We start from the raw sequence: 14484 nt of genomic DNA, 5'->3' as shown, positions 1-14484 counted from the left end.
AGCCTCTCCCTCGCCCCTGCCTGTAAAGTTTCAGCACCCCTAACCACCCGGGGGGAAAAAAACAAGCGCCGAACCATTAACGGTGACACTACGCTTGCCAACTCCGAATAGATCCACCCAAACGTGTGTTTAACGGTCGGTGTGACCGGCCGCGCCAAAACAGGTCGCCGGGTCGGTTTAGGGTCTCTACCGAGGCGGAATTTGTCATTCCCTCGTGTCGTATACAGGAGGGAATTTGGGCGAGCACGCCAAACTTGAAGAGGTGCCGTATTTTGGGGTGGGGAGAGGCAAACTCACCGGGACGAAGGCAGAGAAGTGCTCGTATATGGTGGAATGGACGAGAGAACGCCTCGTTGTCTTCCGAATGTCACCCACATCCACTGGGAGGATTCGTCCGTCGGGCCACCCCTTCCTTATGTCTTTGAGCTCCTGTCGAGACAAATTCCCGCAGACACGGGCGAAAGAGATGATGAAGTCTTAAACTGCCGTAAGGCGATTTGGGGGTGGGCAGCGTCGGGCTCGCCGGAATGAGACACTTCGTTTTCCGGTTCCATCTTCATAAAAAATAAAAGCACTTTAAAGTGACGTGGGAGATGAGGAGGAAATAATTGAATAAAGTGCTCGGCAATCCAAAATATGTCTGTGTCTCTGTTTGCCCCGCAAAACCATCTTTTAACTAGGTGTTGGTGGAGTCAGGTTAATTTTTTTCATAGTAATTTATCTTCGTATTCTGACTGAAATGAATGCGGCTTTTCAACCTAGTATATACGCTTTAATGTCCCCGAACTCACGTTTTACTTTTTTGCATTTACAAAAAGAGACAGCGAGCCCCAGATTCAAGCAGAACTCAGAGCCAGCGTCGGCAGCCATCAATTCGCCGAAATGAGAAAACAACATTGCTTTCCAAATAGGCCTAAAAACGAGGGTTGCTTTAAGCCACGAAACACAACACAATCCTTATACATCTCAAAAGAGTGACGACTCTCCCTTCTGTTGCGCACCGGGTCGGTGGCCCTCAATTTACACCAACGTGCCTTGGCACAACTCCAACATTTGCTTTTCGCCCTGATTGTTGGGCGGTCACTTTTGAGCATTTTATTTTAACTTCTCCTGCTGTACGGCGGTCAACGTGTGGTGGTCAAAGCTGGAAGACTTTTTCGGTCCGTGTGCGTTCGACAAGCGGGGCATTTAAAAATGGCGGTTTTGATTGCCGTGAAGTACTCGCTCGCATGTTTCGTCCAACCCTAGCCCAATCGCTGCCCTGCTCTTTGTGGACGTCACATTTTAACGTCTACTCTGCTCGCCGAGTAGGTACCCGTTAGCATCTAGTTAAAGGCTCGCCGAGTATGGAGGACCAAAAATGACATAAGTAAATTCGATGAGTGTTAAGAAATCTTAAAAGCATATCTCAATCCCGATGTGTAGCCTCGTTGGCGCAGTAGGCAGCGCGTCAGTCTCATAATCTGAAGGTCGTGAGTTCGAGCCTCACACGGGGCATGAATTTTTTGTTGTTTCGTTTTTTCGTTGACGTCACCAACAGTATAACTGAAAACGTCTTCAAAGAAATGAGTTCGCGACAAAATGACAGACAAAACCATTAACTACCTTATGGAAAAATGAAAAATTTCACTCCCCGTCGGGGAATTGAACCCCGGTCTCCCGCGTGACAGGCGGGGATACTCACCACTATACTAACGAGGAGAGGATGAAGAAAGCGGCCATTCATGAGTATTAATACAAGAATGAATACGGGGATGGATTCCCATAGATGACACAGGTGGTGACGACGAGGTTTATGTGGGGAAACAGGACTATTTCAATGAAGTCTACGGGTACTGCGTGTGTTACACGGGTTATATGCGTGAACGCCACATGCGTGCAAGCCTCGTTGGCGCAGTAGGCAGCGCGTCAGTCTCATAATCTGAAGGTCGTGAGTTCGAGCCTCACACGGGGCATGATTTTTGTTCCGTTCAGATTTGTGAAAAGTGGGCATGCCTTGACGTCTTTTGCTGGCCACAGTGACTCGGCCGCTCAGCGTGGCGTTAGATATGAGCGAGCAGCGTGTTAGTTGCAGGTTGTTTAACCCTGACAATCTTCCCCTTGACGTGAGCATTGGTGGTTCAGTGGTAGAATTCTCGCCTGCCACGCGGGAGGCCCGGGTTCGATTCCCGGCCAATGCAACAACCTTTTTGAATTACGAAAAAGAAAATACAAATTTCAACTAATTTTATAATAAACAAATCAATAATTTTGTTGAGTCCTTTTCTTATAGTTTATAAATGTTGTGATCTTATGCTGAGTTGAGACTTGGGAACTATGTCAGGTTCTCAGTCATTCTCATCAAAACCCTTCAGTCAACTTCAACAACTAAAAATCGTATAGATATCTTTTCATACGGGTCTTTTGGTCAAATGAAAAGCAGCCCTGCAATTAACTAGTTACTTTCATATTAAACCTGTTAACATGTGCACAAAGATAAAATATATCAGTTACAAAAAAAAATTGCAATAAAACTTTAATTTCTCAAAGAACAAATATATAAAACAAACAGCAGTGAACGCCATTAACTGGCAGATCACAAAATAGTGTATAATGAAAACACCAATAAGTTACTGTTAATTTCCAAGCAGAAAGAAGTATTTGGCCTTGATGAGGTTCCAGCAAATGACAAAGTCTGTGACTTTGCCATCATAAAACCGGTTTAAAAAGTGCCGGTAATAAAGCTGTACATGAGTTCTTGAAGCTCAGGGCAACATTTGCTCTGGGTGACCATCAGGAAGTAGCCCAAATCCAGGTGCATGTTTCCCTGCAGGACACAAAAAAACCTTCATCAGTGTGTAATGTTGTAGGATACTCTTTAAAATGCATAGCAAATTATTAAGCAAAGCCCCATCAACAATTCAGTACCTGCCGCTGTGCTCTTAGTCCTCCTTCGAGTTGTCAATGAGGTTCTGGGTCTCCTGGGCCAGCCTCCTCCTCTCGGCCTGCTGCTTCTTCAGAGCCGCCTCGGCCTTCTTACCCTGGTAGATCTTCACCCCTGCGAACAGCAAGCATAGCAGGAGCGTCTTCAGGGCCAGGATGTACAAAAGTACAGGAACGTTATCCAAAGCCTGCAGAGACACAGAGAGAAGGATTATGTTGGAGGAGGCATTGACAGGATACACCTGACTTTCGGGGAGACGACAGAAGAGTCTGGAAAAGAAGGGACTCCTGGAGAAGTTTGTTCCCCTCCCCTCTCAGCCTGTGGAGCTCAGCTCGCAGCTGTCAGCGGAGGTAAAGGGGGCGGGGGACAGGCGGAGTGTGTGAGAGAGAGAAACAGCTGACATCCAAGTGCATTATGGGAGAGGGGAATACACATGTCCAATCTTTCCAAATACAACTAACAGTTCAATTAACAACAATATAACACTGTTCCCAAGGTATTAAACATTACGTTACAAATCAAACCACATTCAGCTTATATGTCTACGTAATTCTAATGCTTTAAAGTTTGGCTTCTATATTTAACCACAGCCACAATGTCGCAAAACTAAAACGCCCTTAAGTGCTATACTAAGTGAAGAGAACGGCGAAAATGATAAATTATGTCTTGACCGGGTCAAATACACACGTGTAAGATGTAACGTTAAAAAGAACGCTACATAAAAACGTTGTCAACATGCCAGTCATGCATACTATGCTAACGAGAAGTGAATCATGATGAAATACATTCACTCATTCTCCAAATCTAGTAATAACAAAGAAGCAAACTGGGAGCTACTTACCTTCCAGTTAATCATTTTAGTGGCCGAGAGATTAAGGTTTTACTTTAGTCTTGAAGTTTTCTGCTGGCTGAAACGACCAAAGAGCGATTGAAGCGCCTCAGCTAGGGGTAGAGACTTCCTGTAACCAGCCAATAGGAATGCATCTTGCTGACATACTTCCGGCTGGCAAAATACAGATTTTTGTCGATTGGATTTTTAAGGATTCATTATTATACAACCAGTTGTCAAAAATAGTTTTCAACGCTCCAAATACACAGTTTGGTGAAATAATAATTATGTTCATGGATACGACGCTTTTTTTTTTTTTTTTTTTTCCAAGAGACTTCTACACAACGTCGACAGGAATATTGTCATTTATATCTAACAACTATTTTAGCTGCTGCTGGGGCCTTACTACTGCGAGTACAACATAAGGCTAATAAATTTAAGACTAATCAACAGTACCGTGGCGTGGATGTTTATCCAAATTGCAGTGTTTTGCTAGTACCTAGCATGTAGTCACGGTGGCCGAGAGGTTAAGGCGTTGGACTCGAAATCCAATGGGGTTTCCCCGCACAGGTTCGAATCCTGTTCGTGACGAAATTTCTTTTTCCTTTCTCCCGTGGAGTAAATAACACACAATTATTTTTTTACCCTTACATGATTTCAAGACCATTTTAGATATGTGACGCTATTTTTTTTTCTTTCAACTACCGAACTTCCGAACACATCCTAACATTTTCCTAACATCAACAACAGATATACAACATCACCAGAACCTTTTCACACTTTTCACACATTAAAGCAAAAAAAAATAATTAATTAAAAAAAAGAAGTCAGTGTGTAGAACTAGATTTCCACCACCAGTGACTAAATATATCTATGACTCCTAAACAGAGCAAGTAACTATTTTCTGCCATATGGAACTTCCCACTGGTGCATATGACTGCACATGACACTTGTGAGGCCATTTACGCAACAGAGTCAGAACACATAAAAACATCAGTTTAAACAAAGGATAAAGAAAGAAGCACCAAGTGGATTTTTCAGTGGAATGTATTGAAAACAATGAGACATGCATTTGATCCTTTCCTATATACACTTACATCAACTGAGTGATTCAAGTGCTCCAACCTACCAACCTGGATAAGGACAAGGTCTCCTGACGTGGAATCATCAAGTGTCAGTTACGATACCTGTGAGCAGCGTGGACATGTATTTTTTTTTATCAGTCTGTTGCAAGGTGGTTTCTGGCTACAGGCAGTCGCACACCAGACATATTTTCTCGGTGCAACTGATTTGCACATCATCAGAATTTTATTCCCTCGCCAGTAAAGAACCTCCACCAGTCAGCCGCAGCTGTGCAAAGCTTTCCTGTGTTTTGTGCGTCCCAGTACATCAAGATGTGAGAGTTGCACTGAATGTCTCAGGCCTTCTGCTTGTTGGTCTTGCACACAAGTGTCTATTTTTCTTTATTTGGCCTGACTGACATCCACTTCGGGAGCAGAGGTGTCCTAAATTATTGAAGATCTGTACCATTTAATGCCATCTTACTGTTTTGTTGTAGGCAGAGCACAAGAAAAGCTTGTGTGCCGCCTGTAAAGCATTGTTCAGACCAGAAGTAGCATGCTTCTGTAAATAACTTCCTCTGGTTACCATCAGACCAACTCGAGCTCTCACACCTGGTCGCGGTTCTTGGTTCTCTCCCAGAAAATAGAACCAGCAGAGCGGAAGACTCCCTGCGGTGTTCTCTTCTTCTTTGCTTGTCAGGGCTCATCATTTACCTTCTTCCGCTCTCAGAAAAGGCTTTTTTTTTTCTCAAGCCGTTCTTCTCCCTTGGCGTAAGCACGGCAGTTGCTCAGTATCGCCCCCTGGGGGTAGTCCTGGACATGGTGAGAGGTAGGGTCACCGAGGAGAGGGAGGAGACTTCCCAGTAGAGCGAGCGAGACAGAAAGAGCTGGTAGAGGGTCACCATGGAGATGGACTGGCAGAGGATCACGCCGATGGTTACGACCTGCGCACACAGACAGTGAGGTGAGCGGCTACGTTGAACTCTGATTGACACTCAGACTGGCGCTGAATCATTAACCTTCTCTTTCTGATGCTCGTTGAAGACGGCCGACATCAGGAAGAGGACGGGGTGGCAGAGGAACCACAGGAAGGAGCCCTGCAGAACAGACAGACCACGTGACCACCAGCAGTTCTGAGCCCTTTCTTTTAAAAATCGTGCAGGGGTACACTTTACTTTGGCAAAGCAGAGGTAGAAGTCTCTCTTCAGGGTGCTCCTCTCGGTGGAGATGATCTGGTAGAGGACGGAGGCCAGCAGGAGGGTGAGCAACACTCGGAGCGCCATGAGGAGGAGCCCTGCCAGGCTCTGCTGGGCGTGGTAGCTGTGGTGCCCACCCTCAGATTCAGAAAACTGCTCCCACAACAGCAGCACGCCCTGAAAGCAGCGCACCATCGCAGTGTTACTGACAACTTTGACCACACGGCCTCGTGAGTAAAAAGGTGTGCAAACGAGAAGCGGCACTACCTGAGTGACCACGCCCCCCACGGCCACTGCCGTGGACGCCGGCGACTGCTCCCACTGTAGGGGCCTGGACTGAGGCTTCCTGTTGCGGCTCAGCGTCCATCCCATGCACAGGCTCAGCAGCATGTAGAGCATCGACACCTGGGACACCATGTCCCAGACTGCACACAGGGAAACAGGGACCCAAACGTGAGACCAGAAGACAGACTAGCTGCGTTTCCATGACAGTTTTTCGCAAAATAAAAGCGATATTTCTAAAATTTCGACAAAGTACAATGGCGAATTACAGGTGTTTTCAATTGAATGGTGTGAAGTGCATGAGCCGTGATTACGTTTGCTTTTGTTTGTTTTCAAGAACGGTTGTTATATTTTTTTCTTTGATTACTTGTAAACCTTGTACGTCACGTCCGCTGACGTGTAAATGGGAAAAAAGTGTTTCCATGACACTTTTGCGAGCGTCAAAACCTTTTAGCCATATTTGAGAGGTTTTTCCATTGCCAATTTTTTATTGCGATATTTAGGTTTTGCGCAATTCTAGGGGTCATGGAAACGCAGCTACTGAGAGGCGAACGCACACTCTGCCAGGCTGCCCATCAGCGGGATGCCGACACCATCCCTGGAATACCTGCAACAGAGCAAACCAGATCCCGTCACATTTGCACCGCCAGACAAATAACATCCTGTCTTGAACGTATGAGCAACTGTGTGTGGAGTCGACCTGGCCAGGTGGATGTAGTTGCAGAGAGCGGAGAAGCCCTGCAGTGCCAGGGCCGTGGAGAGCACGCTGAGGACGGTGTGCATGGGCCCCCCTTTCTTCAGGGCTTGGTACAGAGGCTGGGCATAGATGCAGCAGGCGATGAAGTAGGCCAGCAGCAAGAGGAAGTAGAAGGTCTGGAGACCTGAGGGTGGCAGGACGAGGAGGTGAGAAGGTATTTGGGCTGACGATTATTTTAGTTAGTTGTTATTTTTTTTGTTTGATTAGTCACGATTATCTTCTTCATTTTCACCACCTGTTTTAGACTTCTGTTAAACCTAACTAGCTTAAATCTTCACACCTGTGCTATAATGTTGTACTCTCACAGCATACGTTTTTAAACAAATATATCAAAAATAATGACACACAAAGCATTTACCTGTGACACAGTTGTTATATTTTTCAACATAAAATATCATAGGGATATTAATTCACAATTTAAAGGTTATATGCACTGTTATCATAGTTAAATAGCTTAAACCGATTTCTTACAACTTAAATATCAAATGAATACGCCCTAAAAGACATAGTTGATAAGTGATAAGTGAAAGAGTGTTACAGTTCAGTAGAAACGCTAGAATTGACAGGGGATGTAATTCACTAATTACTGCCGTAAAGTCCACGTTTATCTAAGTGAACTATCGTTCACGAGCAAGCGAGTCGAGTGCGTCGACTAATCGTTGCAGCCCTAGAAGATTATGTCATCCAACAGGACACGAGCAGGCGCCCATCATAAAGCAAACACAGAACTATTCGTTTTGACGTTGATGATGGATTTTTTTTGCCCGACCTGCCTCCTCGGCGCTGAAGTGCTCTAGAGGATTCCCGGCCGAGTCTGTGTTCAGCAGCAAGACGGTGAAGGCCAGATCGGCGTGAGCTGGAATGACCGCGCTATCCTGGAGATGGGGTCAGGAGGGGGCGGAAAGGCATGAGAAAGAAAACAGATCAATGTGCAGTGCAACGTCCATGAGGTGAGATGCGGGACGAGATCTCCCAAGGTCACCTGACAGGTGTATCTGTCGGCGTACAGGGCCTTCCAGGCTGTGGGCGACGTCTGGTGAGGGATCGTCTGGTTGTGCTCTTCCTGTCTGAGAGAGACTGGCGGAAACGACGGCGTCAAAAATGTGGGACACACACACACACACACACAACAATGAAACACTACTAAAATGTTCCACCAGGCCCCCCGCTTGTCCTTACTGGTTAACTGAGCCTTGGAGAGCCTCTCGGAACAGCTGAGGTTGTCCAGGTCCAAGTCCATATCCGGATAGAGCAGCAGCCTGGACTCCTTCTCCGTGGCCAGGGCTGAGTTGTCCAGCCGGCACACAAACAGACCGCTGTCCCCTGCATGACATCCATGGGACACAGAGGGGAGGTGAGGGCAACAGCTAGTTCAGGGGTGGGCAAACTTTTTGACTGGTGGGGACACAATGGGTTTTTAAAATTGACCGAAGGGGCCGGAGCAGCAGCAGCAGATGGATGGAGTGTTTTGGTGACCCACCTCATAGGAGGAAAAAATATATCAATGGAAAATTAACAAAAGTGTTACAACAAAACGACAAACAACAAAAGACTCTTACAACGCTGAAAATTTGATGAAATACAGCTATTTTATGACTTACTGACTATCTATATAACCTATCTAAATAATTTCTTCAAATTCGGCGGGCCGGTTTTGAAAAGCTTAACGGGCCGCACAGGGCCCCCGGGCCGTAGTTTGCCCATGCCTGAGCTACATGAACATGGGTCCAACTTGTAGTCGACTCCCGTTGAAAAAGTAAAGATAACATGGCGAAAATAGGAACCAGTCTGTGCAAATACAATGCGCCCGGACTAAATTGACGCTATCAGGTGTGTGTGTGTGTGTGTGTGTGTGTGTGTGTGTGTGTGTGTGTGTGTGTGTGAGACCGTTACACCCATACAGTATCATATAGATTGATAATGACAACAAGCAGATATAATTCCATTAGGCTACAGCGAGAAGCGAACTCGGGCTTAATCCCATCAGCGCTGAGATGATGACACGTTAGTGGCGGCGTTACCTTGGTACATGAACGTGGTGATGAACTGGCCGCTGTGCTGCCTCGCCAGCTCGCTCTTGAAAAGTCCCGTCACCGTTTTCCCGAGAACCTCCGCGCCAAGCAGCACCACGGCGAGCAGCGCGGCGAACGTGCGGGACATCGTCGCCGTGTGCATGTCACCGTCTTCGGGCGGACGAAGGGGGACGCAGGACGCAGGAGAGATGAATTCAATTACCCGGACGATGAGGAGGGCAAGGCAGGCGGAGAACGCGAATCCTTGGGCGCGTCAAGGCGGCGGAAAAGCTAGAGCGGAAGTTGATGCGTGGCAGTCGGAAAATAAGACTCACTGAGCTCGGAGGATTCTGTTGTACTATCGTACTATCGTATAATTTGGACAATGATCAAAGTCTAGTAAATGTTGTTCCGTTTCTTTTAAATGCACAGCAAGTCTGAAGCTATCACAAAAGAGTGAGTTTTTTTTCCCCAGAAAACGTTTGGAGAAAAACATTTGACTTTAAAAAGAAACCCGGATGTTATATTTTGTTTCCGCGAACTTGACGCCAGCTTGCTCCCCCCCCCCTGTGGGCGGTGGTGTGATTGAGTTGAGACTCATCCAATCAGACAGGCGACCGTTCACCTGCCAAACGCACCGACGACTGAGAGCCGAGAAGGCGCTACACACGCGAGTAACGGCTCCGCCTACCTTCAACGTGTCAACACTGCCGTAAAACAGCAGGGGACTGTCGCGCCTTGGGTAACGTCACTGTGTTGCAGGAAGCACAAGGGATACATATAGATTTTTATTTTTATTTTTTTTTTTAAAGGGCTTTGATTTGGAAACTAGAAAATATGTTATATTCACACCGTAGACTCTCGCTACCATTTCCGCCTCCTCGTCTCGTTTGGTCTTCCTTTGAGTTTGCACTACGCATCGCTTCAAATACGGACGTGGTTTGGCACAGTTTCCGGCTCTGTTGCAACTCGCAAGAACAAGAAACCGCCTTCTCCCAGGAAACGGAACGGATCGCCCTGGCTCTCAGTTAACTGGAAAACGTAGTCACCCGTTAGTCGGCACCGCTCAACTCGATGAAAAGGGGATAAAATAATAATAATAATAATAATAATAATAATAATAATGATAACAACAACAACAAAAAATAATAAAGATTGAGATGTCGTCACTCAACGTTTTGGTTGGGGTGTAATCGTAGCTGGGGGGGCGAAGAAGATGGAATTCAACAGGACAGTTCTGGTGACCGGCGGCTCCGGATTCATGTGAGTTTACTGAAAGGGAAAATAACATCAGCTAAATACGAAATAAACGCGTGTCGTTGTTCAGCCATAACACGACTTGACACGTCAGCCGTTTGGTCCAGTGGAACCACGACACTCGACCTCTTGTTTAGCGACACATTTGCGTGACCTACGTGGGTGGCAAACTTAACAACTTAGAAATAAATAATGAAAGACAGCCAACGTTGTTTTGACACACACACAAAAAAAAACCAAGTAATGTCCCATTAAAGTAGACATAAGGTATGTGCCACTCTTAATTGAAACAACAAAGAACTTGTATGCGCGATCACTCTATTATGACGACAGTAACACGTCACGTCATTACGCAACACGTGGTAAGCGTAACCCATGACCTAGACTTAGATGACTTAATTGAATCAATGTGTGCCAAATGCTTTTTACTGGTCATTGACCTCCTCTGCCACCCTCCCCCCGAAATAAATAAATAAATAAAAACAAAAACAAACCATAAATAAGTAAACAAACAAACATATAAACAAGACTGCTGCTCTGCTGCAAGATGTTTGAGTGGGTTTGCCAGACAGTCTGACTCTCAGGGCCTCAAGTTCTGCACTTGCTCCCCCACAGCGGCTCCCACCTTGTGTGCGCACTGGTCTCAAGACATCCGGACTGGAAAATCATTAATTTGGATATTGTAAGTTTCCACTCAATCGTGCACAGGGGAACGGATTGCGGGCGTGAACGTGACCATAAGCGTTTGTCACTGTCTAATCCCTCCCAGCTGGATTACTGCTGCAGCCCCCGGAGCCTGGAGAGCGTCGAGGACCAAGCCAACTACACCTTCGTCAAAGTAAGGGTGCTTGAATTGTCATCTTTTGAGCGTCGACTTTCCCCGCCACCATCGAGTTACCATTGAAAGCATCTCTCGACAGGGAGACGTGTGCAACCAGAAGCTGGTAAACCATATCTTCAGCACGGAAAACGTTGACGTGGTCTTTCACCTGGCGGCCAAAACGCACGTTGGTGAGCACTTTGCAGCTTCCGGCCGTCTGGACTCGGTTTCAAGTTCAAAAGTTCAAAAGTTCAAATGTTTTCATCCCTCCACCCCACTCAGAGTTGTCGTTCGAGTCCCCGGCTGCCTTCCAGCGCGTCAACGTGGACGGCACCGCCGTCCTGCTGCAGGCCGCCCACCAGGCCCAGCACCGGCCACAACGCTTCGTCTACGTCAGCACCGACGAGGTGTACGGCGCCAGCCTGGAGCAGGTGAGCGGACGGCCGAGGACCACCCAGCTGGACCGAAGGCTGACTTTTGCTTGCGACGTCACTCTGTTGTTTTGCGGTCCGCAGGTGTTCGATGAGAGCAGTCCGGTGAGGGCGTCGAACCCTTACTCCGCCACGAAAGCGGCCGCAGAGTTCCTGGTCAGATCCTACTGGGACAAATACAAGGTCTTGTTTCCTGTTCACCTTTGTTGCTTTTTTTTTGAAGGGGGGAGGGTTGTTAAACATTCAATCATACTTTGTTGATCCTCTTTGCAGTTTCCAATTATCATCACCAGGAGCAACAACATCTACGGGCCCAGGCAGTACACCGAGAAGGTACCGAACAACTAGCTTTCCAAAATAAAAGCGATATTTCCATTGAATGGTGTGAAGCGCATAAACCGTAATTCCTAGAATTCTGTTTGCATTTGTTTGTTTACGTTTGTTTGCTGTCAAGAATGCTTCTTATATATTTTTCTTTGATTTGATCTCTTTTGACTTGTAAACCTTGTACGTCACGTCCGCTGACGTGTAAATGTGAAAGTGTTTCCATGACACTTTTGCGATATTCCTCTATATGGATACGTCTGAAAAACCACCTCATGAGAGCGTCAAAACCTTTTAGCCATATTTGAGAGGTTTTTCCAAGTTCAGGTGTTTCCATGACCAGTTTTTTTATTGCCATATTCAGGTTTTGTGCAATTCAAGGGGTCATGGAAACGCGGCTATTGTTTAAATATAAACAATTGTTTGAACTCTGTTCCTGACCATCCTACTTGTGATATTTCAGGTCATTCCGAGGTTCCTCTCGCTGTTGAGGAAGAACAAGCGATGGTGAGTGCGTCTAAACGGGAATGTGGCTGTTGAACAGGAGATGGAGAGTAACCTCACCCACTCTGCTGTGCTTCAGCACCATCCAGGGAACGCTCCCCAAATCCCGACACTTCCTGTTCGTGGACGACGTCGTCGAGGCCTTCCTGCTGCTGGTGGATCAGGGGCTCGTGGGGGAGATCTACAACGTGGGCAGCGGCTTCGAGATTCCCATCGTGTGGCTGGCACACGAACTCGTCAGGATGGTGAGTTTGGGAGGTGCTCAGGGAGGTGGGTTCTTCATCCGAGCGCAGAAAATTCACAAACTCTTTGTTTGCAACTCCTCCCCCTTCAGGTAAAGAATGTCCCGGAGTCAGAAATAAACGAGTGGCTGGAGTTTGTCCCTGACAGGTGAGAGTACAAGTACAGGAGGCAACCAAGTACGATGCAACTTGTAGTTTTTTGTGTTCTCTCTGTATTTCCGATTTCAAGTCAGTAGCACTTACGGTTTCTGAGCCTTGTGTTTTCAGATTTTTCCAAACAAGTGAAAATAGCTCACTTCCGGTTTGTCGGGGGTCATAGGTGCGTCGACGACGCGTGTGAAATGTCGGTCTATATCCGAGGAACACGTGGGTCTTTGTCCCATGTGTCTATGACCTTCCTAGAGGGCGCTATGGCCATTTTTGTGTTTTGGTCTATGTAGGGGGCGCTATTGAGCAGATTTGTAGTTTCTTCAATAGATGAAAATTTATGCAGGTTCTGACCTGTGTACAAAATTTGGTGACTTTTTCGCATCAATTCTAATTACTTTTTTTTTTTTTTATCCGTTAGGAACTTCATTTGTGTAAAAGCATCAATTAACATATTACAGCCCAAAAGTTGGGAAACACTGCCAATGCAATGTTTTTTCTTTATCTCTTGTTCCTTCTACATTGTAGACACATACGGAAGACATGAAATATATGAGCAAGATATGTCATTATGCAGCAAAGAAAAAAACCTCAAATAACTCAAAATTCTTTGTATGAAAGTTGGCTATTTTAAAGAATTTAAATATAATATCAATGGTTGAGTTATTTTACACTTTTATGGTTTCCTACCTAATTCCATGTGTTCATACGTAGTTTGGATGCCTTCAGTGAGAAACTGCAATGTCAATAGTTATGAGAATGAAAGAAAAGACATTAAATTCAGAGGGTGTGTCCAAACTATTGACTGGTAGTGCATATACTCACTAGTCCCTGTAGTAGCAAATCAAAATCAAGCGCCGACCTTCATCTCTGACCCGCAGGCCGAGGGTCGACCTCTGCTACCCCATCACATGTGACAAGCTGCAGCGTCTGGGCTGGGCAGCTCAGGTGTCCTGGGCCGAGGGCATCAGACGGACGGGTGAGACACACGACTCGACAAACGCACATCACAACCTAACCAGTGAAAACTCGCCATCTGCGCCGCACTGAGCTGCCAATGCCTTCCTCTTCCTGTCCCGTCTCTCAGTTGATTGGTACGAAAGGAACCCGGACTTCTGGTCCGAGGACTGCGGACCGACCGGAGTGGAGCTTCGACCGGCAGGGGTCCGCGACAACTTGGACTCTGCAGCTGGAGCGAGCCAGCGCTCTGAGCTGCGACTTTGTGGAATGTGAACTGTTGTGTGGCACGCGTACAAGCGCCTTCATTCATTCAGCTGGTTCAAGTGAGGACCAAGTGCCCCGACAACCAATAGCCACAATCTACTTGAAAAACAAAGCACTTTATGATGACAGCAATGACTGACGCAGTCTTGTTTTTGCTAATTCAGGGCATTTTTATTTGTTTGCTTGTTTCAATTCACAAACCTGTACGCCTCGTTAAAACACTAGCTTGTCCAAAAAAAATAATCCATGCAAGATTTCAGTACGGACACTCTGGTGCCATGTTTTTGCTGCTGTTGGCAAGTCGATTGTACCTGCGTTTACACGTGACCATATCCATGGCAGACTGAAAATGGAAAAAAAACAAAAAACAATGGGCAAATGATTCAGCTTGCCCTGGTGGCCATCCAAGACATTTTTGTAGCCCTTAGTGGCACTAGAATGAGATTTGAAATAAAAATTTAAAAAAAAGCAAAGG

The 14484-nt window shown here is 46.3% G+C and overlaps 2 protein-coding genes and 5 non-coding genes across 8 annotated transcripts; 5 read left to right on the top strand and 2 right to left on the bottom strand.

The window, feature by feature from the left end:
* Positions 1–1424: 1424 nt before the first annotated feature.
* Positions 1425–1497, top strand: trnam-cau (transfer RNA methionine (anticodon CAU)). The gene has a single exon. It is a non-coding gene; the product is annotated as a tRNA-Met (tRNA).
* Positions 1498–1629: 132 nt separating this feature from the next.
* trnad-guc (transfer RNA aspartic acid (anticodon GUC)) lies at positions 1630–1701 on the bottom strand. Its single transcript has one exon. It is a non-coding gene; the product is annotated as a tRNA-Asp (tRNA).
* A 181-nt stretch (positions 1702–1882) lies between these two features.
* On the top strand, positions 1883–1955 carry trnam-cau (transfer RNA methionine (anticodon CAU)). The gene has a single exon. It is a non-coding gene; the product is annotated as a tRNA-Met (tRNA).
* A 154-nt stretch (positions 1956–2109) lies between these two features.
* On the top strand, positions 2110–2180 carry trnag-gcc (transfer RNA glycine (anticodon GCC)). The gene has a single exon. It is a non-coding gene; the product is annotated as a tRNA-Gly (tRNA).
* A 2081-nt stretch (positions 2181–4261) lies between these two features.
* trnas-cga (transfer RNA serine (anticodon CGA)) lies at positions 4262–4343 on the top strand. Its single transcript has one exon. It is a non-coding gene; the product is annotated as a tRNA-Ser (tRNA).
* Positions 4344–4781: 438 nt separating this feature from the next.
* On the bottom strand, positions 4782–10028 carry gpr180 (G protein-coupled receptor 180). 2 transcript variants are annotated; one of them, XM_076017448.1, is made up of 12 exons: positions 9913–10028; positions 9752–9811; positions 9070–9231; positions 8228–8371; positions 8031–8125; positions 7818–7923; positions 6992–7172; positions 6849–6898; positions 6277–6434; positions 5989–6186; positions 5833–5910; positions 4782–5757 (listed from the first exon to the last, which is right to left on the bottom strand). In XM_076017448.1, the coding sequence occupies exons 3-12, from the start codon at positions 9221–9223 to the stop codon at positions 5602–5604; spliced, it is 1320 nt and encodes a 439-aa protein (XP_075873563.1). In that variant the 5' UTR covers positions 9224–9231; positions 9752–9811; positions 9913–10028; the 3' UTR covers positions 4782–5601. The 2 variants fall into 2 exon arrangements, with proteins under 2 accessions (XP_075873563.1, XP_075873562.1); XM_076017447.1 differs by having other exon boundaries at positions 9070–9811.
* Positions 10029–10129: 101 nt separating this feature from the next.
* On the top strand, positions 10130–14466 carry tgds (TDP-glucose 4,6-dehydratase). The gene is made up of 12 exons (XM_076017449.1): positions 10130–10323; positions 10933–10999; positions 11087–11155; positions 11238–11328; positions 11420–11568; positions 11653–11751; positions 11842–11901; positions 12356–12399; positions 12476–12641; positions 12731–12786; positions 13667–13764; positions 13873–14466. The coding sequence occupies exons 1-12, from the start codon at positions 10277–10279 to the stop codon at positions 14016–14018; spliced, it is 1092 nt and encodes a 363-aa protein (XP_075873564.1). The 5' UTR covers positions 10130–10276; the 3' UTR covers positions 14019–14466.
* The last annotated feature ends 18 nt before the right edge of the window (positions 14467–14484 follow it).

Source organism: Nelusetta ayraudi, unplaced genomic scaffold (assembly GCF_046127955.1).
Source record: "Nelusetta ayraudi isolate G7.1 ecotype Tasmania unplaced genomic scaffold, CSIRO-AGI_Nayr_v1 ptg000006l, whole genome shotgun sequence".
In the NCBI taxonomy this organism is placed as follows: Eukaryota; Metazoa; Chordata; class Actinopteri; order Tetraodontiformes; family Monacanthidae; genus Nelusetta; species Nelusetta ayraudi.
The sequence above is the reverse complement of the archived record's forward strand: the minus strand, read 5'-3'. Positions and strand labels throughout refer to the sequence as shown.